The sequence below is a fragment of the Terrapene carolina genome, unplaced genomic scaffold, assembly GCF_002925995.2.
Source record: "Terrapene carolina triunguis isolate 2854851 unplaced genomic scaffold, T_m_triunguis-2.0 Scaffold147, whole genome shotgun sequence".
Taxonomy (NCBI): Eukaryota; Metazoa; Chordata; order Testudines; family Emydidae; genus Terrapene; species Terrapene triunguis.
Genome location: NW_020664498.1, coordinates 5,630,422 through 5,652,218, shown reverse-complemented (window position 1 = coordinate 5,652,218; position 21,797 = coordinate 5,630,422). Strand labels below are relative to the sequence as shown.

The 21,797-nt window shown below is 39.4% G+C and overlaps 1 protein-coding gene across 1 annotated transcript in view; it reads left to right on the top strand.

The window, feature by feature from the left end:
- The first annotated feature begins 343 nt into the window (after positions 1-343).
- Positions 344-21,797, top strand: part of LOC113406881 (sphingomyelin synthase-related protein 1) — a 29,339-nt gene continuing 7,885 nt past the window's right edge. The window contains exons 1-2 of the mRNA XM_026653717.1: positions 344-411; positions 17,565-18,154. Coding sequence (XP_026509502.1) covers positions 17,580-18,154 — 575 coding nt within the window. The 5' untranslated portion in view covers positions 344-411; positions 17,565-17,579. The remainder of the gene's footprint in view (positions 412-17,564; positions 18,155-21,797) is intronic.

Here is a 21,797-nt window from a genome sequence, read left to right as displayed (position 1 = left end):
CGCCCCAAGCACCAGCTTGGGTGCCTGGTGCCTGGAGCCGGCCCTGCTGCGGGGTAACGAGCAATAGGGGGGCGGGGCAATGGGCCAGCTCGCTCCGCCCCCTTCGTCTTGCGGGTGTGTTTCCCGGCACAGCCCCGCCCCCGCAGGGCTAACGGCCAGCACGGCCCCGCCCCCGCCCCCGCCCCCGGCGCTGCTGATAGGGCGGGAACTACAGCTCCGCCCTGCCTCTCACAGGAACCCGTAGGACCCCGAGCACCGCCCCTCTCTCCGGATCCCGCCCCTTCCGCTCGGGACGGGGGCAGGGCTGTCCGGTCTTCGCTGGCGGCACTTCCGCCCGTGTGATGGGGCATCCCGCCGCCCGGGAACGGGCCTCTCTACATCGCCGGGTAGCGCGCACGGTCCCGCGGGGAGGTAAGGTCCGGTCCGGGGCTACAAGGGGCGGCCCCGCTGGGAGGGGTGCTCCGCTCGAGGGAGGGACGGGCTGGGGAAGGGGGAGGAATGGGCTGGGCTGGGGTGGGGGTATCAGAGCCCTTTCCCGAATCGGTTACCCCATCCCTTGGGGGCGGATCTCTCCCCTCCATCTCCTGCCTGGTGTACGGTAGATGCCAGCTGCTCAGCAGTGCTTCGTGCTGGGGGGAGGTTTCTCTGTATTTATTAATTTAAATGTACAAGCCACATTCCCCACCAGCAGCGCAGCGCTTGGGCCCCTTAGTCTCAGTGTGAGCCCCACCTCTGGGGGCGATGTGGTCACTGCTCGCTGGCTGGGTGCTGTTCTGGCTGAGATTGTAGAGTATCCGTTTCACATCTGGTACGTCCCCTCTCTGCAGCGGAGCGATGATACAGACTTGGTGATGTAATATTATAGTTCTTATTGCCCAATACTATGACCCTGGGAACAAGACGCTTGGAAAATAATTACAAAATTCAAACAAAAAGAGTAATTTCTCTGTTTACAATATATAGCCATACATGGTATATTTCTTAAAAATGGCACAATATTTTTATATGAAACCTGTGTTTTGGAATGTGCCTATTTTAGGAAATGCTGTAAAATTGTGTTGAGGTTTGTTGCTGTTGAGCACTTTTTGTTGCTGCCTTTGCATGCAGATCCACATGGATAATTGCTCTATTGTGAATAAGGTACAGGAGATGCTATATACACACAAGATTTGGTTTCAAGGTCAGAACTTCAATGCATACTAATTGCAGCCAGTTTATCCATTGGTGTAACACTGAAGTCTTGACACAAACTTTTTTAAAAAGTTTTTTTTTTTTTTTTAATTTCTCTCTAGGAAATTGCACATTAGTTGCACAAGTTATTTGTAACATATGCTTCCTTGGGTACAAGGGGAAGGTTGCCATGACAGTCTTAACTTTAAATGTTCCTAGGTTTTGGTGACTTGTCATGTTCATTTTATTTTAAATTATTTTGTGCAAGTTTTTTATATTAACCAAGGTAAGGTGGAAAAATCTTTCCTGGAAAATTTTGATACATACCACAGAAGTGGCAAAATCTTTAATTAACTGGTCTATGTTCTACATACACGCAGTCAAACTTATGCTAATGTTTGACAGTTAAGGTGCTCTGCTTAGTAGGACCCTTATAGACTAAAAGGAGAGCTGACTTAATTTGATTTTATTCTGTCACCAGACTTCTTTATATCAAATTATTTCTAAAGAAAATAAAGTATAATTTTGGTAACATAAGGATGTTGCTATTTGCATGAGCATGAATAATTATTGTGACAGTGTGGTATTCCAGTTTTTGCTCAAAACTCGATGGTAGTTGATACCAATTGGGGTTCTGTTTCATGTACTTAGGAGAAAATTCAAAAATTGAAACAGTTTGGTCATTCCACTTGAAGATCATATTTGAATAGCAAGGCACTGTGGAGAAGCTTGCACTAATGCTGCCTATGCTGTTGTGCTTTGGTAATTAAATGGAGGGCTTGGATTTCCTTTGAAGTAATTTACAAGCATCTCAATCTATTAACTTCTGACTCTTGAAATCATATTTTAAAAGTGGCTATTCCCCCCCCCCCCAACTTTGTAAACAAATGGAAGAAAAGGCAATGGTCAGAGGAAGCATTAATGTGTTCCATCTCCCTGTTGTTATATGGTTTTACAAATAGTTATGTTAAGTCACTTTCTTAGGGTTTTCTGCATGACTCTTTCCTAGAAACTTCAGAAAAATAGCTGTTCACTCACACTCAGATTTATTTAAAGCTGTCAGCTAAAATCTCAGATGATTCCATCTGCACTGAGTGTACTCCATCCCCACAGAGCTCCTTCATGCTGCTGGATGGCACATGCACTACCCCACGGTGGATACCCCAGGGTGGCAAGAGCTGAGCAGAGCTTTTCCTAGCCTTGCTCCTCACAGTAGCCAGGGCCTGCTGTACTGCCAAGCACAAGAATTGAGAATAAGGAGCCTCCTGTGCTCTCATTAATACAACTCTTCCCTCCCCCCTTCCCCCCACCGATCCCAGAAATGTAGAGGAGGAAGCAGCCGAACTCAAGGAGAAGAACATGGAAAGGAGGTGAGGATGGGAGTACTGGGGGCAGGAGCAAAGCAGGGAGAAGAGCATACAGAGCTGGAGGGAGGAACAAAGGATGGGAGGGAACAGAGGCAGGATCCAGGAGGAAGGGGGGATAGGAGCAGAGGAGAAATGGAGGCAGGAAGTGGAGGGAAGGGGACAGGAACTGGGGAAATGATCTGGAGGCAGGAGCCAGGGTGAAAAGGGAGAATAGAAACAGAAGGTGGGGCTGGGGAAGGAGGATTCATAGTTATGTAACTAGAGCACACTCCCTTCCAGAACCTGGAATTAAACTCAAGATTCCGGAGTCTCAAAATTTCTTCTGCGGTAAATAGCTGTGAAGCACCCTGGCAAAGTCTCATTACCCTATAGAGGCCGGTCCACATGGAGGATAACAGCCTGTTCCTGGTACCCATTACTCCATGAGCTCAAGTACTAGAAGTTTGTGCTCTGAATCTAAAGGTCCCAACCCTTCTGATAATCCTCATATGGTGCACTGTAGTTCTACATGATGGAATTCTGCATGTTATCTTTTAAAAAGCATAGGAAATTAAACTGAAAAACATAAATTTCTGTTTTCTTATGTAGAACCTGAATATATAGTGAACGGTCTTCTGACTTTCAGACAACTTCTTAAAACCTGTTCAAAAACAGGATGTAAACACTTCTGATCCTGTTTGTCCATAGGTTACAGGTAGATCTTTTATTTACCGTCATAAGTATATATAATCTCTTAGGCCTGTCCATTTAGGTCCTGGCAGAATGAATGGATGAATATTACATTTGCCTGGGCTTCTAATCAAATTCTTTCCTTTATATACTCAGTTCAATTTACTTTTTTTCCAGCCTTTTAAAGGATCTTTTGCATTTGGGTGTGACAAACTCTTTATTTGATACAGACCAGTGTCTATTTGTTTACATGCCAACATTCATATCAGAGTTCCTTCATGTGCAGTCTTTTCTCAAGTCATAATTTATTATTGACAGTACTATGTGACATTCATAAATCTTAATCTGATCCTAAAATTCTTTTACGTTTGTAGGCCATGACCCTGCAGTAAGGACTGCACGAGTGAACTCCATGCACCTGCATAGAGCCCCACCGAAGTCAGTGGATGCTGTAAGATAGTTCTTGGATTAGCTAGTGGAGCATCAGAGCCCTTGGACTTTCACCTACTACGATAATGCCATATAATCTGGGGTAGCACACATTTTCCATGACATAACATTTTGGGAGGTAGGAAGTGAAGAATACTTAAACTTCACAGGAGAGTTAAATAGACTAAAATGCGACTACTATAGCTAGAATTTTTCCCACATGTTGAGACTAATCACCTCTGTTCTTGCAAAAAGTGTCATGTGATCTTTGGCCATAAGTAAGGCTACAATTTTGTCACAGAGGTCGTGGAAGTCACAGCATCCATGACGTTCAAAAACCTCCGTGACTTCAGCCCATGGCAGCTGGGAGCTGCAGGGTCCTGCTGCCTTCCACAGTGCCTGGGAGCTGTGGTGGTGGGGATACCTGGCAGCTCCCGGCCACCATGAGGGGCGGAGGTCCCGGTATCTCCCCGCAGCCACCAGCAGTGGCAGGGGGACCCCAGCAGCTCCCAGCCTGGGTGGAGGGGACCCAGGAGCTCCAACCACCTATGGGTGGTGAGGGCCCTGGAGCTCCCAACCGGCCACGCAGGGCTTCCATGAATTTTTCTTTATTTCCCATGACCTATCCATGACTTTTACTAAAAATATCCATGACACAATCTTAGCCTTAGCGATAAGTGGTTAGGATCTCTGTTCTACTTCTCTGAAAGATGGTGGCACCTGCACCAGATAACCATGATACATAACAAAATAATTAGCCCCAGTGAAGCATCAAAGTTACGTTTACAGGAATAAATACAGTTATAACTGAGTCTTAAAAATCTGCACTTTGGATACACAAGTAGTTATGGTAGTCAATATATATTTTCCTACGAACAGGAATAACTCCAAAGGAATTGCTTCATTACGCTCAGTATAGAATTTTTTTTTTTTTTTTTTAAACTGCCTAAACTGTTCTCCGTGTTTAATTATCTTGGAGTCTTCATAGTCTCTCTGGGAACTAAATATAGTTGTCTATATCCATAAATTGTAACTCTAATAGTTTTTATTCTTCCGGGGATTTGACACAAACCAATGGAAGTGAGGAGTCAGTTAATACTGATGATCCTTAATATAAATTGTTGGGTCATTTTGTGGGGTTTGACTTAAGAGCAGCAAGTCCTTCTGTGTCACAATCTTGACACTTATTTAAATATAGCGTTGCTGTATTTAATTGTAGCTCCTAATAATTTAGGTCTCAGTCCAACATAGTGATGTGTATAAGCAGACCGTATTCCTATACAGTCCTCCTGGATCACTTTGCAAGATTAAGTCCTTAGTTTTTGTTGGTGTGGTTTTTTTTTTTTTTTCCCCTTTTAACAAGGAATGAAGCTTCCTATGGCATCTACGCAAAAGAATTAATGGACACAAATCTGACATCAGGAATCATAATACTCAAAAACCAGTGGGAGAACACTTTAACCTGTCTGGCCATTCTATGACAGACCTGCGGGTGGCTATCTTAAAACAGAAAAACTTCAAAAACAGACTCCAACGAGAGACTGCTGAGCTGGAATTGATATGCAAACTAGACACAATCAAATCAGGGCTAAATAGGGATTGGGAATGGCTGAGCCATTACAAACATTGAATCTATCTCCCCTTGTAAGTATTCTCACACTTGCTTCTTATCAAACTGTCTGTACTTGGCTACCTTGATTATCACTTCAAAAGTTTTTTTTTCTCTTACTTAATTGGCCTCTCAGAGTTGGTAAGACAACTCCCACCTGTTCATGCTCTCTGTATGTGTGTATATATATCTCCTCGATATGTTTCACTCAATATGCATCCGAAGAAGTGGGTTGTAGCCCACGAAAGCTTATGCTCTAATAAATTTGTTAGTCTCTAAGATGCCACAAGTACTCCTGTTCTTTTTGCGGATACAGACTAACACGGCTGCTACTCTGAAACCTATCATCTTGAAGGTTACTCTGCCTTTTCCCATTCTGTTTTGTTGCAGTATGAGCAAAATAGTGAAATAAGTGATAAACTTATCAGGTGATTGTTCTTTATTTTAAAAATATGTGAACTATGAAAGTTTTTATTAGAAGGCACACTGTTGGTGGTGGTTAATGCTAATGTTTTTGTTGATGGTAGACCTATTCATCTCTTGAGGGTATTAAGATTGATCATTAGGCCCCAGTTCTGCAAAGATTTACACACATGTTTGATTTTATGCACTTGAGTAGTTTCATGGATGTCAGTGGGACTCGGGTATGTAAACCTTTTCAAGATTGGGGCCACAACTGATAAAGGGCTTTGAAAACAAGGCATATTATAAATGCAAATAGTCTTACTCTTGACTACTGGTTTAGGTTTTTTTACGTTCTTAGTACCAAACAATTGATATGATGATGTTGCAGTGCTCTGCTAGAAATGATTTTTTTTCGTTTAGAAAAGGTGAAAATATTCAAATTGATCTGTTTAGGTGGTCCCTTGCATCCCTTAGAGCCCAACTGATGTTAACAGAGCTCTGCAAGCATACAAAAGTCTGTTCATACAGATCAGCTGGCAAGATTGGGGCCAAAGTTATTTTATCTACAATGGAAAGACACCCATGGGAAACTTGATAAACTAGTATGATATGGAACTTAAAGGATACTTTATTTTGTACCTACATGTGGGAAAGGTTCTGTAAACCTGTTATCCTTGATAGCCTTTCAGTGGTTAATATAATAAAACAAATATGGAAGCCTAATCCTTCTAATCCTTCTGTTACTTCCAATCCTTCTGGTATAATTTTAAAGTGTCAGTCGTGTGTGTGGTGTACAGCACCAGTGCAAGAGATTCCCAAGTCTCTGGGCACTTACACAATGTAAGTATTTAGTAATACACTACTTGTAAGTCATGTGCATAATATCTCTTCCTTCTCCTTTTTATTTTAATAAGTATAATAAGCAGAGTGGATTTGAGTTAAATCATGATTTAAATCACTAGTCAGGAAGACTCGATTTAATCATGGATTTCTACATAAAAGTGCATTCTTGTTGGTTGTTATAACCTTAATACATATTCTTCACAACTCAGAGATGGATGTAGGTTTCATTTTTAGAAGGTACACACTATACATTTTTAAAGTGATTTATTTTGAAAACTTTTCAGATTAGATTTACAACTATATCAGAAAATGAATGATTGTTTGGTTATTTCATTTACCAAAGGTAATTGAAGCAGATATTTATGAAGTCATTGGGAGGTGAGCTATCTCCAATTCAACGGGTTAATCATTAATATTTGGAGGATTTTCTTGCCATGCTGTATTAGGAGGAGAACTCACCAGACAGACATTTAAATTGTTTTATTTAACTAAAACAACAACGTTACGTATTCTGGATTTTTTTCTTCAACAGCAAACATATAATATTTTAACGAAACAACCATATGAATTTTTGAATTTAGTTAAAACATTCAATTTTTTAAAATCAGGTTTGTTTTTAAAATTGTTTTTAACTAAAATAGTTAAATCATAGAATATCCGGGTTGGAAGGGACCTCAGGAGGTCATCTAGTCCAACCCCCTGCTCAAAGCAGGACCAATCACCAACGAAATCATCCCAACCAAGGCTTTGTCAAGCCTGACCTTAAAAACCTCTAAGGAAGGAGATTCCACCACCTCCCTAGGTAACCCATTCCAGTGCTTCACCACCCTCTTAGTGAAAAAGTTTTTCCTAATATCCAACCTAAACCTCCCCCACTGCAACTTGAGACCATTACTCCTTGTTCTGTCTTCTGGTACCACTGAGAACAGTCTAGATCCATCCTCTTTGGAACCCCCTTTCAGGTAGTTGAAAGCAGCTATCAAATCCCCCCTCATTCTTCTTTTCTGCAGACTAAACAATCCCAGTTCCCTCAGCCTCTCCTCATAAGTCATGTGCTCCAGCCCCCTAATCATTTTTGTTGCCCTCCGCTGGACTCTTTCCAATTTTCCACATCCTTGTAGTGTGGGGCCCAAAACTGGACACAGTACTCCAGATGAGGCCTCACCAATGTCGAATAGAGGGGAATGATTACGTCTCTTGATCTGCTGGCAATGCCCCACTTATACAGCCCAAAATGCCGTTAGCCTTCTTGGCAACAAGGGCATACTGTTGACTCATATCCAGCTTCTCGTCCACTGTAACCCCTAGGTCCTTTTCTGCAGAACTGCTGCCTAGCCAATAAATGATGGGGAAAAAAAAAATTAAATAGACTGTCAGGTTAACATGAGAAACTTAAAATATTGGCTTCTCCAGCTAATTCAGTTGTCTTCACCTTCATTTTCCTGTTCATAATCTGGAAAAGAAAAACAAGCTTTCGTGCTTTTTCAGGTCCCAAACGATTTCTCAATTTGGAATGAATTAGTCCAAAGGAAGAAAATATTCTTTCTACACTGGCAGAAGAAGCTATTGCTGTTAAAAGTGAGATTATCACTTCAACAGTCTCTGAATCCAAGTGCTTAAGTGACCTCCACCAGTTCACTGGTGTGACTTTCTTTAAAACATCATCAGCAAACATATATTTCTTGAATGGTTCAGCCTTAGCTCTGAAGTTTTATAGTTGTCATTATGGAGGGATGATTGCTGGATGTCCATGTCATAGCCAACTCCTCTTCTTCAGCAGTTAAGTTTTGACCCTGGTACCGAGTATTGAGAATATTTGCAAGAAAATGAGCTGGAAATAGTGCTTGTCGCATTTGATTTTTTTAATGCTTGTAATTTAACTCTGTCATTGCTTATTTCTCCTTTTAAGATTTCACTCAGTTCCTTCCAAATTTCAACAGCATCAGCAATAAAACAGCTATTTCCCTGTCTTTTGTTCAAGGCTACAGAAATAGGCTTCAGGGTACTCAGCATGCGTTCAACATTTCTGTTAAGCCCAACATTGAAAACTTTGGCTGTGACAGTGCCATCTATTTTTTCACGATTTTGTTCACAAACTCATCAGATTAGGCCAGTTCTTGATATAGTGCTCAAAACTATCCACTACTGAGTTCCAGCGCACATCTTGTGGGAGAGTTAGCTTGGTTCCTCCCACTTTTTTCAGAGCAGCTGCTGCAAAGTGATTGTTATGGAAGTATTTTGCAATTTCAACATTAGCCTTTATTCCTGGAACACTGAAGTCTTTGGCTATGATGTGCATCAAATGAGCACTGCAACCGTGTGTTATTAGCTTGGGACTCTCTTCACTCTGTTCTAAATTTCTTCTCATCTTCGATACATTTGCAGCATTGTCTGTGACCAAGCTGAGTACTAGACATATGAATTTTTTCAATTTGTTATAGCTTTTACTGCTACTTCTTGTAAGTATTCTGCTGTGTGTTAAATACTTAAAATGTAGAATGCTCACAGCTGCTCACTGAACTAGAGAGATCAGATTTTAAATTACAAACATTTGAAAAATAACCTCAAAAGCAACCTCTCATTTTCGGTACTCTCTTCTGTAGCTAACAAATTTAACAGGGGATGCTGATTCCTTCTTCCTGTTTCTCTTATTTTGATCACCATAGAAGAGGGAAGATGTAAACACAAACTGCCACTTTGATATAAGTGTATTTTGTTGAATATTGTGAAAATTGGCACATATTTCAAAATTAAATCAGTAAATCAGCATATCAGTTCTTCAAATGATTGCATGTGTCCAGTCCTTTTAAAAATTGGAAGTTAAATCCTGCTGAGGAAAATAGAAAGGAGCATAAGCTCTGGCAAGTCAGGGAGGTCAAAAAGAATATGAAGAGCAACTAGACGAAGACTGAAAAACTAACACTAATTTTTAAGTACATCAGAAGAAGGAAGCCTGCTATAAATAATCATTGGCGTCATTGGACAATTGAGGTGCTACAGGAGCACACAAGGAAGATAAGACCATTGTGAAGAAGCTAAATGAGTTCTTTGCATCAGTCTTTACTGCAGAGGATGTGAGGGAGATTCCCACACCTGAGCCATTCTTTTTAGGTGACAGATCTGAGGAACTGTCCCAGATTGGGGTGTCAATAGAGGAGGTTTTGGAACAAATTGATAAATTAAACAGTAAGTCACCAGGACCAGATGGTATTCACCCAAGAGTTCTGAAGGAACTCACATATGAAATTACGGAACTAACAACTGGGTTATTTAAACTATCATTTAAATCTTCTTCTATACCAGATGACTGGCGGATAGCTAAAATTACACCAACTTTTAAAAAAGTCTCCAGAGGTGATTCTGGCAATTACAGGTTGGTAAGCCTAACTTCAGTACCAGGCAAATTTGCTGAAACTATAATAAAGAATAGCATTGTCAGACACATAGATGAATATGATTTGTTGGGGAAGAGCCAGCATGGCTTTTGTAAAGGGAAATTATACCTCCCCAATCTATTAGATTGCCTGCCCTCCTTCCCTCTCCCAGTAGGAAGGAACTGAGGGGGTTTGGGGCAGTATGGCCCTTTATACCTGTGTGCAGTGGCGTGACTCACCGGAGGGTGCCCATGCTGCCCCAACAGTACTGCTGAGGGGAAAATCTCCAACAATTGTGCATGAGGCAGTCAAACACCTACAGTAGAATGGACATGTGCAACACATCTCAAAGAACAGCCGTTAGCTACCTTTCTGTAACTTTTTTTTCTCTGTTTGCTATCTAATATTTTTTGAAGTAAGAAAATAAATACTTGGCGCTTACATAGTGCTTCAGTTTTCTAAGTGTTGTACAAATATTAATAGAATGGTACAATAACATTCAAACGTGTAAGTTACACTCTGTGGTATGGGAAGTAGGGTACTTAATAAGTTGGTTTCAAAATCCTTTGTCACTGCTTGTGCCTCAAGTTATAACTGTGAATGAAAAGTGTTTTCATTTTGGGTTACTAGGCTAGTGGGTCAAGCATTTCAATGTTCAAATGAGCACTGGTAGCCCATGTGATTTAACAATGTGTAAGAATAAAGTAGCAGTTAGTGTGCTGTTCAGCTCACTGCAAAACATAATCACTTTCTGCTGGTTGCGAAGCCAACTTACATAGCTTTGAGTAATTTTTTAATACTTTCTCCATTTTATGTGCAGATATTACAAACTAAAGAGGCTCTCTTTAAACATAATTGAACTTTGGAATTAGCAGTATAAATCTTCTATAAAACATCATGTAGTTTAAGAAGTAAAATCTATTGAGAGCACTCATTTATTTTCATGACTGCAACTATTTGAAGAGGACTGCAAGAAAGGCAATTTCTCCTTTCCAGTTCAAAATCTAGGGCACAGGTTGGGCTTCTATATTAAATACAAGATCGCTTAGCTTTTCTTCATAAAGTACTGCTTGCTTAGCATAACCTAAGACGTGTTGCTGACCATGCCACTAGCTGTCAGATCAGCATTTTTGTAGTAACTGTATAAAAGCAAGGTTTTGTTAAGAAAATAAGGGTGTAACTTACAATATTGTTGTGTGTAAGAGTGTGTGCTTCAGATAAACATTTTTCTCCCCCTTTCCAGTTTGTGTCCACCACCATATTCTTGATCATGCTCATACATACAATGGCACACATTGCTTGAAAAACTTAAAATCAGCTATTGACTGTGAAAGCACAGTAAGTTTGGATTTTGCAATATACTATATGTGGTGACATTTTGAAGGTAAAGTCAGGGTCAGCTCAATGCATTAATGAACATTCTTCAAAGACAAAATACTGCATTATCATGAGAGCTTTATTTGCTTTATATAGTTTGAGAACTTCACAGTACTATTCTGTTTAAAGAAAAGCTTGTAATAGCAACCTCTGTTGCAAGTTAGATGCAGAGCACCTTGGGGAAAAAGTCCTTCTAAAATAAAGGCAGTACTATGTAACTAGCTCTCCATGCTTCAAGCGTGGTACTACTAACTGGTGTATGAAGGTCGACTTCCTACTGCAGTCAGGATAGGTTCACGTTCCTATTGTTCCCTATTGTGTGTTCATGGCTTAGACACCATCACTTCTGTTGTTGTCTAAGGGTGTTTATCTACCAGTGTACTCAGACCCAAGTTCAAAGGGGGGAACCAAACATAGTTGTTTCACTTTTGAAATGAGGGATGAAAAAAAATGGATGCAAGCAGCATTTAAAACAGTAATGCCCATGTTGCTCCAGTCAGCAACAGTTTTTGATCCTATAATACCCATGCTGCTCGTTACCTGGCACCAGTGATTTTATTGTTCATCTTTCCACAGAACCTTTAGTTTGAGAGTTATGAAGTCCTATGAATGCTTACATTTGGGAAGTTAGGAGCACAGGTCTGTTTACATGGCTGACTGCTGGTAATTCGAAAAGCACAGAGCTTCTGTCATTTTACTAACTTTGGATAATCAATGATAAGATACTGTAATTTTGTATATTTAAATATGCATTTATTTAGCAAAACAATTTGTTTAACAAAGCTGGTTATGGTCTGTTTCATACAGAAACTTTGCTTTTTAAGTGAGCCATGGATATTTGTGGTTTGAGGGGTCAAAGTATTGGAGTGAAAGAGAACTGTGTATTTTCACAGAATGGTAACACTCAATAGATTCATTTTTTGTTCTGTTGTTGTTTTTTTTTGTTTTTTGTTTTTGCACATAGACCTTAAGCTTTAGTCACAGTTCAACAGTTGTACATGTCCTTAATTGAATAATTGGGAGGAAAGGGGGAAGTGGCATGCAAAAGGAGAGAATGACTGTTGATAATCTGACTCAATGGAAGGCCTCTGTAGCCCATAAGCAACTAAGAAGCTAGTTGCAGACGTTGCTGATGTCAGGGGAAAACATATTCCACCCGTTGACATTTAAGTTCTTTGCTTGCCAGGTATTACTCATAGTGGACTTAGATATTTGGCTTCAGAGATAAAACAGGCAATGTTGAAGGAAAGTAAATAGCTCTTTCTGTACCATTTCCTACAACGTACAAGTCTAGTTATCTAGATGACTTCAGCCTTTCCAATTTGTCACTTTTATATGCCAATTTTCACTCTTACTTATCAAAGTAAATTTTATATTGAAATCTGTTTCACTCTTCAGAGTTAGAAGGATCAGAATAAAAGTTGCCAAGGAGATCCATATTCTGTGCAGTTAAACAATAGAAATTTCTTTAGATGCCTCCTATAGTCTAGCCAATCTGTTAAGGAGTTCCCTTGAAGGATTCCCCATTAATTAGAAAAGTACTATCCACTATAGTGGGGGAAAGAAGGGAGACTGAGAGAAGGAAAACCAACATGCCCATGTATATTCCTAATCAGAGCTGTTTCCTGCCAGTGAAGGGAGAAGAGTAAAAGACTCATTGATTCCTTCAGGAATTACATCATGCGGACCTTATTTTCTTGGGGAGCACACAAATAACATGGTGATGGGTAATACAGAAAATCCTAACATTTTCAGTTTCAGAAGTTTGCTTCCAACTGTTCCTGTAGACGTAAGTTGAAAGTCTGCCTTACTTAACTGCATTTTAGTACTATGTCCATCAAATAGAGGGCAAGGAGCTTTTCCTGGATTAATTTTTACACAATACTTATGTATACAAGTACAATCATTCCATATTTGCAATAACTTTAAAATATTACTTGTTAATTTAACACTCAGATGGATCAGGATATGAAGAACCTGATATTTTGAGAGGAATAAAACTATGGAAATTAATGGGAGTGGGTTAAAGTAGAGTTTGAGCTTCACAGGATAGATTTAAATAAATTTTAATAATGATTTAAATCACCTAGTGGAAAACCTTGATTTAAATCATTGATATTAATCTTGTCTTGCATTTGTATTTTTTTAGTCTCATTGCTTGGTAGCCATTAAAATATGTTGATTTGCAACTCTAAAAAAGCCTTTACACTAAATTTGGTGGTACTTTTTGCTAACTAGGAGGATAGGCTACATCTCAACACATTTATTTAAGCAATATAGTTGCTTAACATAAATTTATTCAGATTATTTTTTTTACATTTTGTTAGAAAATGGTGTATGATGCGTTTCTTATTTACTTGTGGTTTTTTACTCCTCATTTGTGTCAATCTGTGTTTGGAATTTGGAATTAAATTAAAACTCTACAGAAATAACTTATATAAAAGTTTTAAACTAAAAGTGCCCTATGCCTATGCTAGGCATATAAGAGAGTTTATCAAAACATGATTTGCATTTAAAATCAACTTGTGTTATACAGATGAAGTACTATGTGTAGTTAATGAATTGAATAGATTTTTTTTTTCTGGTTGCCATTCCTTCAAGACTTTAGAACTAGTAGAGCTCATTCTCTTGCACCTAATTTTTATTCATAGATTGGAAGAGATTGCTTTTTAACATGCAATCGGCTTATTAACTTTCAGTGAATTACTTATTGAATTGAACTAGTTGAATTCATTAACTACACATAGTACTTAATTGATTTAATACACAGTAGCTTATATTACATTAGCAGAATCATTTTTATTGTGCACGTTAAAATGGCTTTATATGAATAATCATAAAAAGGGGGGAAGGAGCCTTTTTAGTTCAAACAGACTGGGAAAGATAACTGAACCAAAATTAACTTGCAACTATTGAAACTGGTAAAAGCTGGGGGGGGGGGCGCATTATTCCACACCATCACATAAGGGTTTGTTTCTCTTATAGTTTTTTAAATCTACCTATGCCCTACCTCCGTTTTCCCTCCTCTCCTATGCATTTGAAATTAGTAAGCAGCAACTATCAGTTGCATCGTACTTTAGATGTAGACCTTTCCGAAGTACAACCCTGCCAGTACTGACCTTTGATGTATTGGTATGTGCTTGCTCAGCATTATTAAATCACTCTTATTACATGGAGTTTGAGGGGTGATATTTGCCCTGCAATGTCAGAGGGAGAGGTCTGTCTAGTGTTATAATTCTTGATAAAAAATGTTAACTGAGTTCTCTGGGATTCCGCAACATTTTCTGAGTTCATCCTGAGGAATTGCTTTGTGATAAGGAAAATCAGTGGATTTTTGAGTGAATTCTTGGTGAGTGTAAGTTTACTGTTTCTCAAAGCCTTTGGCAGTGTACAGTATCCGTTACAAGAGGTATCGGAAGCAGCTACTTCAGTCTTTTCTCTCTCTCCCCCCCCCCCCCCCGTATTGCCTCTATTTCTGAGCAGGAAAAATCAGAAGCACATGTTAGTGACTGATAGAAAGACAATTTGTAGGTGTTAACGCAAGATGCTTTGGTACAAAACAAAAAATCCTGTAATAGTTCATTTGGAATTAGTGATCCGCATAATGCAGCCTGCTGCTAGTAGTTGTGTATTGAATAGAAAAAGTAAGGTTATTCTGAATAGAAAATATTACAACTTCTTTATATTGAACAAAAGCAGTAAGGGAGCTGTCAGCAACTGGAATGATTCCTTTTTACAATGACCTTTGTATATAACTTTACTCAAATAAGTTTAAATTTGAAAAAGTTATATGTACATTAGGCTGTGTAAAGTTAGCTCTTACTGTAAAAAATTGTAGGTTTAGGAACATCAGATAAACTAACACATCTACCACTGATAAAGGAAAGCAGAATCGTAGCTCACCTGTTTGAATTAATCAATATGCAGATCAGCCTCATTATTCGGTGATATCAGTCTTCAAAATGGTGTATAAAAGGTATACAGTGCATGAATCCCATTGTTCTACCCCTGTATATAGGGAGTCAAATTGCATGGCAAAAACACTCCCAGCAATGCATTATGGATGCCTTGGCCATCGTTTGAATCAATATATTTTTAATAAGGTTTGTGTAGGTATTAGCTCTATATACAGCGTTTTATTTGTGATATTAAACCTTTGCGCTAGGGATACTGTCAACTTGCAACCTAACACATGAGTAATTTCAGATGCTACACCTGGTCAAAGAATAGTCCTTCTGATCATATGGTTGTATTAATATATGTATTTATATAGCTTAATATATATCTCTTGGGTTTCTCCATGATTGAGTTATTCAAATTAATTTCCCCACTTTTATAGATCTTGCTTACTCGTTAATGGCACCTGTTATTTCTGTTTTGTTCAGCATTGGACTATGTAATATACAAACCCCTCAAATGCAAAGTGTACACATAAGTGTGTTATGAGATGAAAAAGGCATGGTACTAATTCTGAGAGTTCTTAAGTCTTTGGTAAGCTTTTTTTTTTTAAATTTGTTAGCTTTTTCTGGGAGCATCTCTCTGAATTTCTTTTCCGTAACTTTTTATATTAGTTATGTGATTTACTATACTGGCCTTCAAAAATAAATATTTCAACTTCTGGGAGGGCTTTTACTATGTTATCCCATCATCTGTACTTTTATTAATATAACAGTTGCTCACCTAGTCAGCCAATACAGAATTATTCGTTACAGAAAACTTTTGTGTTGGTTGACAAATTAGTTCTACATGGCTGAAGTATTGGGACATCTACCTCTTCCTTGGAGTAATATTCCACAGTCCAAAAAGATGTCTGGGAATATTGGAAATTTTCCCAACAGCATAAAGCTTATTTTCTTTTATGTAATATCATTGACACTAGTACTGCATCATTTTTTAAAAGAAGATTTGGATTCTTTTGGAGCTAGATGTAATGCTTGTTTCAGAGTAAAATACAGGTTAAATGATTGTGGCAGCAATGTAAAACATTTTGAAGTATCTGTCACTTTGATGTTACTGTAGTTGAAATGGATAAATTAAAATATGCTTACACTCTGAACATGCAGAATATTAGCATGAGGTATCTTAGGCATTATAGGTATTTAGCCTTCTCCTTGTTGCTCTTATGCCCTATATAGTATATAATCACAGTACATATCTTGTCATGAAACAGTGAAATCTGTTGATGCAGAAGCTCTCCTTATGTTGCAACAGGAGGCTCCAAGGATTGTGTGTTTCTTCTTGGAAATGACAATTCATAGCTGGACAGAAAATAGTTTTCTGAACAGGATGTTGTGTTGCCAACAGGGAAAAATACCCATTCCTGATCCATAAAATGTTGAAATGAGACTGCTATTTCAATCAGGTTTAAGGGAGAGGAGTAAATATCAAGAACAATATTGTGGAATAGGAGTGATCTGGAATCTCTGTGGAGAAACTGAGCTGGAGTGGGTCTCAATCAGTGATGTCAGGCATTGGGGGAACTCTGAGTTATAGGGAGTAAGGTAGCAGACAATAAAAAAGAAAAGTAGCTTAGATAGTGCAGTGGGTTAACAGTAGTATATATTTTAGGATATCTATGTTCAACTCTAAAAAGGGCATAAATTAAAACCAGCTGATCTCATCCTATTTTCTATTTCTATACATCACAAGCAGAACATGACTAGACACAGCACTGTCTTAAGGAGAGAGATTAGGTCCTAAATAGCAGTGTAGTATAGGTCAGGACTGAAGAGTCAATGGTAAAGTTGCATAGGGAAGTTTGCATGGCGTCTGCCTATATTTTTACCTGGCTTACAAATTGCACACTGCAGAAGAGTGTGGTGATGAAATCTGTATCTAAACAGAAAAGTTTTTGTCATTGAAGAACAAACCAAACATACTGATACCCTTATCTAAGAACTAAATTATGCTTTAGAAAACAGAATGGATAAAGGAATGTGATTAAAGAATAATTATGTTCTGGTTAACAGTAGTCAGTATAGTCTATTCTGTTTGTGATTTTTAGTTAACTTTTCTGAATAGCTAGAATTGTACAAAATACCTCAAGGATTCAGGAAATGAATCTAAAAAATCCAAAATAGTAAATTGGATCAGTGAATATTATAAAGTAATTCTAAATAAGTGTTAGACCTTTACTATTCATTTAATAGTGGATCTACATCCTAATACTGAGGGGAAATAATTTTAATAGCATCTTTTCTTATTCAAGTAATTATGAGCACACAGTGTGCTCAATGTGTGTATATTAATTCTTTGGGAATATTTTTTGAATATTTGAGCCTTATCTCTCTGCAGAATATAATTAATGTATTTTATTGGCAGGTAGAGAGTAAGACAATGGCAGGCAACAAGCAGCTTTGCATCCGACGTTGGACTACTAAGAACGTAGCCAAATGGCTAAAGGAAGAAGGCTTCTGCGAGTACGTGGACGTTTTGTGCAATAGACACAGATTGGATGGAATTACATTATTGACACTGACTGAATATGATTTGCGATCTCCTCCTTTGGAAATCAAAGTCCTGGGGGATATCAAAAGACTAATGTTGTCGATACGTAAATTGCAGAAACAGCATATTGAGGTTTTAGAAGAGTTGGGTTACAACAGCGATAGTCCCATTGGCACAATGTCTCCTACCGTTGGCTCCCTTCAAGATACGGATTGGTTTTGTAATGGTGAAGTACCACGGGACTGTGGACCAGTTACTGACCTGAATGCTGATCAGTATCAATACACAAATGGGAAAAACAAACATCCTATGCGAAGACTGGACCCTGAGTACTGGAAAACAGTCTTAAGTTGTATATATGTTTTCATAGTGTTTGGCTTTACATCATTTGTCATGGTTATAGTACATGAGCGTGTACCTGACATGCAGACATATCCACCGCTACCAGACATATTTCTAGACAGGTAAGTACTTGTTCAGAAACAGAATGATGGTGTTAAATCACAAAATTCTTGCACCTTTATAGATGATATTTTGAATTTCAATATATTTCATAATAATCTTTCAATATCTAACACCTGGCATTGGGATATCACATTTCTGAATGTATTCGCCCACGGTCTAGATTGTAATGTACTCCAATTCTCAAGAGTTTAAAGAAATATAATTTTAAAAGGCTTTTGTGAAGAAAGAAATTGAGCAGTTGACTTAAAGTGCTGCTGTTACTACTATACAATTGGATTTTAAAGGAAAACTGCTGTGATTAGTTCTACTTCCTTAGCTAAATGGTTACTTAAAAGGTGTGTACACTACCTACTTGACTGTCCCTTCCTCCCACACTCCAAGTAAATTGATTTTAAAGAATCATAACTCCCTTCTCACATGTTCATTGAAATCTCATAAGTGACACTAGTTGTTGTAATTTATCATATAGCAGATAGCGCTTCCATTAACCTGAGGTATAAGTTCTCCTTCCACCTGAGTACTGCTTCAGTCATGTTTTAAAAATCTATTCCCTTTTGGATGCTTCACTTTCAGGTGACTTATTGTGTTGCTTTTTCCTGCTGTGCTGCCCTTTCTTCCATTCCATGTACTAGCTGTAAAGTTTGATTTAGTTTGTGCTGGTGCTTCACCAAACAGGACTGTAAATAAACTGCATTTGATGACAAATTCATGTTGCAGAGTTGGGAGCAGAGCAAGAGTTCATAGAAGAAGCAAGGCACTGAACTGGGTAGTAGAAGAGATTGTATTTTAGACTGTAAGTGCTTTGAGGTAGGAATTGTATATTCCTTTGTGTTTGAACAGTATCAGCACATTGTGGGAAGGACTGACAGGCCTTTTTTAAAAATCTCTTTAAAGAGTTTGGGCCAAACATTACCAGTGTTCTAGGAGCACAGATAACAAGTTGATATCATTCAGTATATGTGCAACTCATTTTTCAGAATTGCAGAATTTGCTCTTTGAATCTCGTTCTTTGAGGCATGCAGCACTTGAACAAGATTACAACCACTTTGGTGCACTAAAGTAAACGGCAAACTTTGCCTTTTAAAACATTTTCTTCCATTCAATCTTCTGTCACTTTTGATAATCTTTGAAGTAGCTATGCAATGTGTATAGCATGCTGAAAAATGATGTGACAGTCCTTGACAACTGATGAACTGGCATGCTGGAGAAATAAAGCAATCTAAGTGCTAATACCACGTTCAGTTTATTTGTATTTGATACTAAGAGCTCACTTTTTTTCTTCCTGGGTATGAAGAAACGGAACTGCTTCCTGCAAAACCAAGCAACTGTAGTGGAAAAAGCTTTATTGTAACCAAATAATAATCTTTTATTCTCAGTCATCCTTTGAACTGGATAAAGTTCGTAGTTAAAACTGCAGACTAAAGACTTAGACTCCTCCACATTTGCAACTTGTGTCTCTTCATCTGCTATCAGTAAAGACCAAATAGAGAGTTGTGATAGCTAAAGTGCTTAAACTGTGTTGCTAATATACAATTTATTTCTCCAACTTCCTATACCAGTTTAAACAAAATCACTAGGTAGAGACTGGGGTACTTCAGAATAATGAAGTATAATAATACAATTAGGCTTGGAATTTGAAAGGAGCCGAGGGAAGTTTCAAAGAGATTGTTTACATTGGAAATTATTTTGTTTGTGGCTGACTGCTCAGCCAGATGTAATGAGGAATGTCAGGTCTGCTGATGTAGAAATCACTAACTGGAGTTCCATTAACATACTGTAGCAATCAGCTGTCATACATTTTCCACCTTTAGCCAAGAGATATAATTGCTCTATGCCTGGATGTGTCTGCATATTCTGATTCTGCATTTGGTAAGTGGCTGTTGATAAACAGCCCACACATTTCCTAAACATGAGTACTACCATAAAGTCCCATTTGTTTTGAATAGTATAGGAAGTTTTTAGACAAGGCTTATTTATTAGTTTTATTTCTCTCAACACTCCTACTAGCCCCAACATCCCCATGATGGCTGAACGTCTGGAGTAGATGCATAGAGGGGTTTGTTATACTTGATTATCTGTAATACTTGGTGGACTGAGTGCTAGTGAGAGAGCCATTAATTATAGGTAAGGCTACGTTTTAGTCATAGGTATTTTTAGTAAAAGTTACAGACAAGTCACGGGCAGTACACACAAATTCACAACCCATGACCTGTGCATTTTACTAAAAATACCAGTGAATAAAATTGGGAGGGGGGAGCATTGCCTGGGGGCCTGCAGGTGCTGGCGGAGGGTGGCCTGGCTGCTTGGGGGAGGGGGCCGCAGCGCACGGCCCAGGTGTGGTGGTGCTTGGGGGGAGAGGGGGTTGGGGCACTGTGACAGGGTGAGGCAGGCTTTGGGCAGCACTTACCTGGGGGTCCTCCCTGGAAGCGGCGACACCCCCCGCCCCCTTGCTCAGCTCTGCACGCTGCCTCTGTCTGTAGGTACTGCCCCCGCAGCGCCCATTGGCCGAGATTCCTGGCCAATGGGAGCTGCAAAGCCAGCGCTCTGGGCGGAGGCAGCCCACAGAGCTGCCTCGCCACGCCTCCGCCTAGCAGCTGAGTGAGGGGGGTGTCGCTGCTTCCGGGGAGCCCCTCCCAGGTAAGCACCGCCCAGAGCCTGCCTCACCCTGTCCAGTGGCCCAACCCCCTCCCACACCCAAATTCTGCTGCGGGGGGTAGGGGCATGGTGGCCCGAGACTGCCCCAGCAGTGGCCGGTGCCCCTGGCACAAGGGCTCCCTGAGCTGCTCCTGAGCCAGGCGCACTGGCTGCTGCAGAAGTCACAGAGGTCACGGAAAGTCACGGAATCCGTGACTTCCATGACAAACTCGCAGCCTTAGTGATAGAGGAATGACATCCATGCTGTAAATGTTTCCTTTAAATCCAGAGAGAGCAACTGCTAGAGCTACTTAGTTTCTGCTCAACCATGTGAGTTTAATGTGGAATAAATGCTCCATTCCAAGTAATTCTCTCACACTATACTACAGACTTATAAAGTGCACAGAAATAAGACATAACCTGTATCAGGAGGGGCTCAGTCCTGCAGCCTTTATTCATTAAAGTAGTCTCTACTTCACAGGTTGTCTCATCAAAGTCAATAGGACTAATCATGTGAATAAAGGCCGCACAGCCTGTCATTAATTTAGACATAACTCAGCAAGTGATGACCAAAGGAGTGATGGAAGAAGGGAGAATGACAGTCATGACAAGACTGGATACTAGAGTCTGCTCCCAGGACAGAAGCGCTGTAATCACAGTGTTCGGGGGGGAGGGGGTTGCTACTCTGGAGAATGTTAGCAGAAACAACCAAAACATTGTCATAGGATTACAACAGAGCCAGTGTCTGAGTAATTACTTTTTTACCTTTTGTGTAGCAAAGGGGACATGTGACAGAGAAACAGCTTCAGCTGAAATCTGTAACAATTTTTGTTCTGATGATATTGCGAAGTGCAAATTACTGGCAGTACCAGCTTCCTGGGAAAGGAACTTCGACAAACAAGGCTAAAGAGATTAATACACAATCATTCTGTAGTTGAAATCTAATGTTAAAAAAAAAATGCTTTGTAGCTTCTCAAGATTCATTGATATATACAACAGATGAGGCAC